This window comes from Pteropus alecto, unplaced genomic scaffold (genome assembly GCF_000325575.1).
Source record: "Pteropus alecto unplaced genomic scaffold, ASM32557v1 scaffold98, whole genome shotgun sequence".
NCBI lineage: Eukaryota > Metazoa > Chordata > Mammalia > Chiroptera > Pteropodidae > Pteropus > Pteropus alecto.
Genome location: NW_006443570.1, coordinates 6,061,215 through 6,071,700, shown reverse-complemented (window position 1 = coordinate 6,071,700; position 10,486 = coordinate 6,061,215). Strand labels below are relative to the sequence as shown.

Here is a 10,486-nt window from a genome sequence, read left to right as displayed (position 1 = left end):
AATTACATAGATGGACCTAGAGGTGATTATGCTGAGTAAAATAAGTCAGAGAAAGATAAATATACCATATGATATCATTTATATGTGGAATCTAAGAAATAAAAAGAACAAACTAATAAAAAACTGACTTAGAAATATAAAGGACAATTTGGTGACAGACAGAGGGGGATGGGGGTTTGGGGGACTGGGAGAATCGGGTGAATGGTTAAAGAAGTACAAATTAGTAGTTTATAGATGGTCACAGGGATGGGGAGCACAGCATAGGGAATGCAGTCAGCATTAATATATTGGTTAGACAGAAAACCAGAGGAGAGAAGGAGCAATTAGGGGCATTGTTTTATAAAAAACTATACATGTACTATATATAGTACTATATGTATATATATATATATAGTACATATATGTAGTACTATATATACTACATATATAGTACATCTAACCAATGTACTATATACTTCAAACTAATAAATCTTTTTTCATGAAAAGAATACAGGGGAGCAAAGGCTAGAGCAGAAACATTGATCAGGAGATAATTGTAATAATTCAGGCAAGAGATGATGGGAATGATGGAGGTGGAAAAAGTGGTCATATTTTAGATTTATTTTCAAGGTAAAATGGACAGAATTTGCTGATAGACTGAATATGTGATGTGAGGAACAGAGAAGAGCAAAAGGAGAGCTGCAAGATTTTTGCCTGAGTAAGACGATTATGGGAAAGAGCAGATTTAGGAGAGACATTCTGTTCAGTTTTGGCTTTGTTGACATCTTAGTGGCATCATATTGTAAATTGTTTTGTATTTTTTATTTTCAGATATATGTTCAACATCCATTCATTTCTAGGCACCATCCCATGTTAGTACATACAGATATACTGTATTCCTTTTAATAGTACTTTTCACTGTTGTATTTGAAAAACATGTGTGCCAGGCACTATTCGCCCTTTACAAATATTAACTCAATCCTAATATAAGCTCTGATATGCCATCATTATTTCTCAATTATAAATAAGGAAACTGAGATGCAGAGAGGTTGATATACCCACGGTAACATAACTTGGAAGTAGTAAAGTCACTGCAGTGTAGTCCATTGTATATCATAATTCGCCAACCAACTAATGACAGATTTAGGAGTTAGTAGAAGATATGTTGCATAGGGCATCCATTTTCATATCTTTGGACATTGGCATGTTTCCTGTAGGATAAGTAAGAATAGTAATGCTGGGTCAAAGGATATACACCTTTTATCTTACTTTAATAGATATTGCCAACACGACTTTTGAAAGAGTAGTTACAATTTATCCTCCCATGATGCCTGTCTTTTTTTCTTTTTATAATTCTTCAATCTGATAATAGTTTTGCTTATCTCTCTATAACTTGTAATGGTAAATCAGCACAGCTTGTTTGTAATAATTCTGAGCAGTCTGTTTAAATCCTGTGCTATATATTGAACTTGTAGCAGCTGTTAGAGAACATAAAGAATAATGAGTATTCAAGCCAAGGAAAGTGTGTGTGTGAATGGGAATACATTGTGTTTGGACTAGGGTGAGGTGGGGCTGTTCACACAATAAAGTCATCAGGTCACTAACTCCTCTCCAGGTAACCACTGTCCTGATTTCTAGCACATTAGATTAGTTTTAAATTAGTTTTGTATGTCTTTGAATTATGTATTTTTTTGCTTCTTCTATCCCTTAATATCCTGCTTATGAGATTTGTCCATGATGTTGTGTATTGCAGTTAATTTGTTTATCTCATTGTTGTGTAGTATTCTGGTACATGAATATTTATCCATTCTGCTGTTGATGGATATTTGGGTTGTTTCCACGCTTGGGTTATTACAAATAGTGCTGCTTGGAGCATTGTTTTAAATGCCTTTTGGTGGACACGTTTATACACTTCATAACAATGCACTTGGTTTGTCATAGGACTGGCAAATATTCAACCTTATTAGATCTTGCCAAATAGTTTTTAGATTGGTTGTACCAATTTATATTCCTGCCAGCAGTATATGAGAATTCCAGTTGCTCCACATCCTTACCAGCATTTGGTGTATTTTGTTCTTCATTTTCACTATTCTGACAGGTATGTAGTGTTGCGTTTTGGTTTTAAATGCATTTCTATGATGATTAATAAAGTTGGATACATATTTTACTTGGCAGTTTTGATACCTTTGGGTTGAAGTATATGTGACGAGGTTTTCTATAAGAACAGAAGGGTTTTTGTTTTAAGTAGAAAAGAGCACTCTTCTATATTTTTTTCCCCCAAGTGAAATTTTAAAGTAGACTCCAATATATAAAACATTAAAAAGAGTATTTCCTGAGGGCCAGTAAAACGTGATAATCAAAAATAGATTCTGGACCCAGACTCCTCCATTAGGAATCCTAATTTTGCCATTTATTAGCCGCGTGACTTTGGGCAAGTTATTTAATTCCTCTTTGCTTCAGCTTCCTCATATCTAAAGTGAATATAATAATATTTTAATCATAAGGTTAATTTCAGGCTCAAATAAGTTAGTTTATATAAAGTGCATAGGACTGTGCAAGGTACTAATAAGTACTATATAATGTTAGCTATTAATTAGTAGTGAATGTGATGGTGATATAAATTTATTTTATGAATTCACATCAAGTTAGCTGATGGAAATAGTAAGGTTCTCCTGTGGGGTACAAATTTGCAATTGAGGGTTATAGATGATAGGTGTGATTTGTATTAGCCTCAGCTTCAATTTTCTTTTTCTTTTTTTTTTTTTGGAGGGGGGTCGCATGATACCAAGAAAATCTTGGTTCATGCAGATATGCAATTAAAAATAGTTAAGGTTTACCCTGGTAGTCTTAAGATTACGCTGTTAGATTAGTGTAATTAACAAGTAGTAGCAGGAAATGTTTATTGTGAAATTGTTAATAAATATCTCTATTTGCTCAGATTTCCTGTTTTAAAATAAATCAAAGAAGCAGCACTAAAAATTATTATTTAAGATATTGTTTAAGATATTATGGTTTCAATATCTATTGTTTTATCCCAACATATCTGCACTGTGTTTGCTTTTTATTGCTCTCAGCCACAGGGTAAGATGAGCAGCACATGTACTCACTCAGTCAACCTTTGCCTGTATGATATAGTGTGCTCTGCGGGGACTGTAGTGTATGTTTACTCACTGGTGAAATTTTTAGTGAGCCAACATATAGGCTTGATTAGAAACAAATCAAAATCAGAGCTACAGTTTTTCTAGTTGATGATATATTTTCAAGATATTCAAGCAAAGGTGGCAAGTAAAACTACACAAACCAGAGATGAGTTTAGCAAGCAGCATGTTATGTTTCGTTTGGTGTCTGGTGCGATAACATCAGGCATATGAAAATATTTTTGTGTGTGCCGTGATAGTTCATAGTAGTTACTTCAACAGCCATCTGACACAGTCACAAGCTATTGCTTACAAACAGCCCTGCCTGCACGCAGGTAGCAGACTTCTAAACCAAGAGAACATTTCCAGCTAATGTCAGGCCTTCAAGCAGACTTAAATAAGTATCTTGACAGGCTCCTCTAGCATCAGCTTCTTTTCTCCCCGGCAGACTGTCTCCCAGGGCTCCTTAGCCAGTACAGGCTCCTTCAGGCTGGCTAGCCTCACCTCTGCCTCACCACCAGCAGTTTTGTGTTCCCTTCTCTGTGTAACAGTGCCCAGTACACGCACATCACCGTCTCTCTTGAGTACTATAATTTCTTTATGGTCTTGCTTGGCCTGTACCTTCTCTCTGATATCATTCTTTCCTGTGAAATCCTGTCCCTGCATTCTAAATTTTTTTTTAGATTTTTTAAAATACATTTTTCCAGTCTAAAATTTATTTTTAATATCATAAGATTGTACTCTGTGAGCACTCCCCCAAATCAGTGCCACTCACAAACTCCATCAGCAGAGGGAGCTAAATAAAAGAAGATGAGTCCCTGAAATTAAGGTCTGAAGCAGAAAAAGTACTTTAAACAATGACATTTTCACATACTGCTCAGTAGAGAAAAAGAGCTTGAATAATGTTAGAAATCAATGATTTGAGTCCTAATTCCAGGTTAAAGCTTCTATAAGGTGATTTAAAGTGTTTTTGAAAGAGATAATTCTGTATCTGATGTTTCATTTTTTGAAATCTAGCTTATTCCTCCTCTGAAAGTTTTATTTATTAAGGATGATGAAATGAGGTTACTAGCCTTGTGAAAAATTTCACATGGAGTGCCAAGTCCTAAAGTTGCTAAGGATTATGGATAAACCATTCTAAATTTTTAAGGTAGAATTTTCAAATAAATTTCTTATATTTTGTTTCGATTAAGTATATGTATCTTACTTTCAGTTAGCAGACTTGAAGAAAGAGAAGCAGAATTGAAGAAGGAATATAATGCATTACATCAAAGACATACTGAGGTAGGTTTCTGGGATCTTACCATGCTAATATTGAGACAAAGAAATTAACCTTAGAAAATATGTCTTAATATTTCTTTGGGGATTATTTTATTAATTTTTCTTGGGGATTATTTTCAGAAAACATTAAATTCCATGTAGCATTTACCTAATTAACAAATGTTGACTTTTAATGTTTTTTTATTTGGAATTTTCATTTGGTGAATGAGTGTGCCACAAAATAATGTAATTTTTAAGACAATTCCAATGGTTTCTTTGGCTGGCTAAGTAAAAACTTATGTGTGCATAATAAAAAGTGTACATGATGTTAATATGAGAGAATTTAATTTATTTTGTTACCACTTGGAAATTGGTCAATCGGTAAATGATTGGTAGTGTCTCTACATTTATGATCTAGTTTAAAGGAGTTAATTTAAATCACGCTTATAACAAATAACAAACACAAATTATAATGTGTTGAATCGTAATGACTCTAAAACAGATATTCTACATGAAATTTCAGTATTTTAAATTAACAACTCCAGCACATAATCTCTCGAAAGCAAATCAGAAAATGTACTTGAGGGTTTTTTTAAAACCCTTTTTATGATTCTTTGTCAGCCTTTCATTAGTTGCTTTTGTTTCTGTCTTCTTAATGTGAAAATTGTTTCTGTGTATCATGATAAGTCTGGGTTCACATACCTAAATATGTAGAATTTTCATAGATGCATGCATTATTTGTTATAAGAAAAATATAATTCCTTTCTTTTTCCCTTTCTAGTCCAATCTCTCCCAGGATACAGATGGTTCCTGTCTTCACTAATTTTTCTTTCACTAATTTCTGTTATCTGGTAACCTGTCTCTGGTAGAGACCTATATTTTGCTTTTAAGGGCGATAAAACCACACTGCACTCTGTTTCACTTGCTTTGGAATAATGTGCTTAACATTTTCTTGGGGAGGGGTTGGAATTTCTTCCTGACATATGAGATTTGATTATTACTGTCTTTGAAATTCAGTGGCAGAGGGAAAAGATTGGCGACGGAGGGCTGGAACCAAAGAGCTCTGGGAAGGCAGAAACAGCTTCACAGCAGCCTTTTCAGTATGTGAAAAATAAGATGGCAGTTGGTGGATATTAAGACTTAAAAACAGTTGATTGTTAAAAGCCTATTGTTAGTTCTTTTTATACCATTTATTTCATTGACTGAACAATGCCCTGTACATTGTGTTTATTGATAGTAAACACAATGCTTATCAATGCTATAATTATAAATATGTTTGGGAGAACATATAATTGACATATACATAAATCATTGATAGTGATGAATAATCTTTTTGTTTTTATTGAAGTTCTAACCTTTGTAATAATTGAGGATTATTAAATTAGGATGTGTTTAATTGAGGTATATATAAAATATGTGCATTCTTGAAAAATCAATATAAAGTGAAATTTCATATTTTTTCTCAAATGTTTATTTAACAGAAGTAATGTCTTACAGAAAAAACAAACTGACATCTTCAAATGAAAAAATAATAATTTTCTGTTCTATTCTTTCAGAGAATCACAGTCCAGGAAGAAAAAAAGATTTCAGAAAAAATTTTAAATACATATTCAGAGAGCTGGGCCTGTGCAGTAACCAAGGCTGATTTCACATAGCACCGCAGCTGTTTTCATAGGATCCCTCCCTCAGTCACGAGCTGCTTTTTGTCCTCTGCCCTGATAGGCTCCCTTTATTTTGCTTTCCTCAAGGAAGGTTTATGTAACACAGATATAGCTGCTTTGAAATGTGGGTTTGTTTTACTCTAGCCCACATTTTTCTGTGTTTATACATCTGTATGAGAAATGCCAATTAGCAGTTATAAATAGCTATCCAATGCTAAAGAATGAGGTGTCCTTTAAAGGTAAATTCTGGAAACCTTCAGGGAAAGGAAGTATGAAAGATTTGACCTTCATTTTTTCACTATTTCAACTAAGGTAATCTTTTTATAGGCACAAAAATCTGCTATGGCTCTTTTTGTAATGTGAATAACTTCTCTAATCAATTCTAAATTTTTTTACACATTATTGAATTTGCTTAAAAGACATGTCTAAAAGGGCATTGGAGGAAATATAAACATCAAGTAATCATGAGGCACTTGGGCTACATGTATATATACTCTTAATATTAATCACCAAAAACTTGAACCATGAGCTTACATTAGGGAGTGTTTAAATGCATTCCTGTTTTATCCTCTAACCACTCTCTATCATCTATCCCCCTTTTAGAGATTTAAGTTTAGAAAGAATATAAAGTGATTTGTCCCAAATCCCATGCTAGTATGTGATGTGACTGGATTTGAACCTAGGTCTGTCTGATTCCATTGCCTGAATTTTCAGTAATGCTTTCAGGTTATGGGTGATAAAAATGCACTAGAAAATTTTCTGTGCCTCTTTGCTTTATGGCATCTCACCAATTTAAGAATAGTGGTTTTGTGGATACAAATATATGATTCTTGGTTTGCATATGGAAGGATTCAAGGCCTACATGATTAAAGGGATCCATGACTTCATTTCAGTTTTAGCCAAAGTTGGCAGTCAACCTCTGCTGTGAAGATTTTTCTAGGTGGTAGAGGAGTTGGGACTTTCCACACAGAGTGCCTGGGATCCTTCTTCCTGACTCCAGCTGTTGCTTGCTGAATTGACTCCTGAATATGTGTGAATTAATGTGCATACCTTAGAAAATTGAGACTTGCAGTTCTGAGATAAGGAAGTGTGGGGCTGGCTGACCCAATAGCAGATCATCTAAAGCATGTCCTATTTTACTCTTCCCTCTCTTCTGTCTAGCAACACTGATCCTGCCGTCCCTCTCACTTTTTTTTTTTTTAAATCAGAACTACATTATGAAGCCCTGTAATTAAATTTTAATTTTTTATTGTACAATTAATCCTTTTCACTTTTTTGTGCATTTATAGGATAGCGTGCATATTTTATTTCAGATGTCAGGAAATGCTTTAGGGTGTGGGATTTTCTTGTGGGTGCGAGGAAGAAAGGACAATGAGCTTATTGCCAGCCTAGAGAATTGACTGAGAGGCCAGATACAACATGAGTCCTATAATGTTTACCTGTTCGGATGATGGATGACTGAATCAGAGGGACCTGAGTTCTGGCCCCAAAGCCAACTAGAACACAGTTGATCATTAACCAGCTGGTCAAATTGGGCAAATTATTTTAACCTCCTTAAGCTATTGTAATATTGTTGTGAGGATTAAATGAAACAATGGCTGTAAATGCACTGGCTGACTTATAGTTGGTACACAGTAAATGTTAGTTGCCATTTTGTTGTTATTCTTTCCTGTTAAGTGATAGTTTAGTTTGGTTGGAACCAATTAAATTACACAGACCATTTTGGAATTTCAGAATACTATATCTGATATTACTTGGGATCAGTCATTTGAAGAAGTCGTAGAATTCAACATTTCCTAAATTAATTTTTTTTATTTAATTGACAAGAATCAATCTAAAGGTGGACCATTTGTGGGAATAAAACTAATTCTATCTTTGCATTTTATTTATGTATATTTTTCTATGTCGAATAAGTAGATTACTATAAAAGCATCTAGGGGAGATTTCTGTTTTCTCCATATGAATGGTTAAGGAAGCAGGTTCTTCCATTTGAACTAATCAATTTCATATGCTTACATAAGAATTCAACTTAGGTTTTCTAAAACCTTTTTACAATATAAATTGATATCTATTTGGCCCAACTATCACTTTGTTATGTTAGTCTCATTTAAATTTTTTTCTTAAAGTTCTTGATGATGCAAGAAGAAAACAGCTCATTATTTGTAGCTTGCTGACACAAAGACAGAAACTGTATTTCTGCAAAACTGTCCTTTAAGTGATGGTAAAGAAAATCTGTAAATTTAAAATAAAAAGCATGTAAATTTAAAAGTTATAAAAATATATTCCATATCCATGTGATTCTATATTCATTTTTCCTTTGCCTGATACATTTCTTGTTTGGATTAGTCTTAAGTGAAGAACAACCTGATTATTTTATGATGTTTGATTTGATAGAATTACTTATCTTAAATTCATGCATCAGAGTTCAGCTTTTTGTTTATTTGAAATAAATAACACTTTCAAATTGATTTACGTATTTCTTATTGTACATGAATGCCAAGAAGTATTTTTACAGCAAAAGCATGCTTTTGAAAAATAAATTTTAAAATTTTGTTTAAAATGTTTTCTTTCAATAGTTATCTTTTTAATATGCTGCAGTCAATATTTGAGTAATGAAGATTGAAACCCACCTTCATACAGCTAAAGTTTAGAAACTTCCAAAGCTATTACACGCTACAATTTTAACAATTCAAGGATTATTCCCAAGAAAGACATCTGCCTTTTTTTGCTTACTCTTGATATCTACATTCTTTTAATTTTCTAACACACCTTTTAAATTCATTTCTTTTTATTCATATCACATTAGCATCTAGCAAAGGCTTTTTGACTTTACATGATTAAAATTTGCTACATTTTACATGTTTTAATGCCAGATTTAGGTTTCTTAAAAGTGGAACTACCATTATGAATATTTATTAAAATATTGATATGATAAAAGATTACCATGAGTCATATAGGGCAGTAGAATATCTTGGCAGTTTATATACTTGATATTGAAGTTTTCACTTTTGTGTTCAGGTTGTCTATCATGGTTTCTTATCTAAGACTCAAAATCACAGTGTTTTGATTCTTCATTTGTTTTAATTTACTATTACGGGTAATTATATTAAGTAATGATACTAGTAAATTAGCAATCAAACAAAGGAGAGAATATTTTAGCATTCTTTCAACTAAATTTGTAGACAGAAATAAACATCTTGGTATTTAGCTAAATTGAAAGTGGTGTTTACTCTGTGAATCCTTTGTAAAATGGAAAAGATCACATACGGATATGGTTTTGTTAAAAATCTTATGGCTGAAAGCTCTTCTGAGGACATCTCTGCATTTTTTTTCCTTGTCAGTTTCTTCTCACGTTTCATGTTAATTTCTTTGTTTCCCATTTTAGTGAACGGATTTCTCAAATGTCTTCTAGTATTTTTAACCAGTCATCTTTAACCAGTTTCTCTGCTCACCTCCTTCCTAGTGTCTGTATCCTAGTTTGTGTTATTTATGTCAAAGTTACATCATTTAATGGCATCATATATTGTAAAAAAAAGTTTTTTGCTATGCTAAGCAACATGTTGGCCACTTTTATGGATACCAACATCATTAAATGTATAAAGTTTTTGCATATTTCTTTGTCATTAAAAAAATTTCATCCTTAATGTTCTTTTACATGGAATTATGAGTAATCTGATAAATAAGAAATTTATACAAAAATGTTTCCCTTGTTAAAACACTATGTTTTAATCTTAAAATTTTGTGTGTATGTTTTTTTTTTCTTCAAAATAGATGATCCATAATTATATGGAACACTTAGAAAGAACAAAACTTCATCAGCTCTCAGGGAGTGATCAACTAGAGTCCACAGCTCATAGTAGAATTAGGTAAGCTTTGTTATACATTTTGCCTTGAGAAAAAGCAAAATAAATTGTCTGTTTCTGTTTCTCTCTGTTCTTTAATCCTGGAACAATAGTTAGGCTGATTCAAAAGCTCTCTACTGTGGTTGGAATGCTATAGGAGAGAATAGCATAGAAAAATAGAAACAGCCTTCACTATTGAAAAGGTAAATTGTGAGCCGTGTTGTATAAATATGCAGCATATCGAGATATTTTGATTGTTTTGTAATACTTAATGGAGATTACATTAGGTTTAAATTTTTCTGATTCGTGGGAACGCTGACAATTTTTCATTTCTCCTGGTCCTTTTTGTTACAGAGAGGCAGGTTTAGAAAGGGTTTAGTGAGACTTCTGTTTAATATAAGAGTGTGAATAAATTATGTAGATCTCCAAGCATTGTAGCCAATGAGTTACGCCAGGACTCTTAGTGGATAGGAACATAGTTAATAGGCTGGCTGTGCTCAGGATTGCTGCATAAAAGCTAGGGGCAGCAGAGCTATGGTTTTGAGGTGGGGAGAGCGCGGTGGCGATGACGTCATCGCTTCAGAGCTGCTGCAGGATGGAGTGGAAA

The 10,486-nt window shown here is 33.2% G+C and overlaps 1 protein-coding gene across 2 annotated transcripts in view; it reads left to right on the top strand.

Moving 5' to 3' along the window:
• Positions 1–10,486, top strand: part of SPAG9 (sperm associated antigen 9) — a 114,390-nt gene that overhangs the window by 38,846 nt on the left and 65,058 nt on the right. For both annotated transcript variants that reach the window (XM_006924838.3, XM_006924837.3), the window contains exons 3-4: positions 4,330–4,400; positions 9,809–9,903. In XM_006924838.3, the coding sequence (XP_006924900.1) occupies positions 4,330–4,400; positions 9,809–9,903 (166 nt within the window). The remainder of the gene's footprint in view (positions 1–4,329; positions 4,401–9,808; positions 9,904–10,486) is intronic.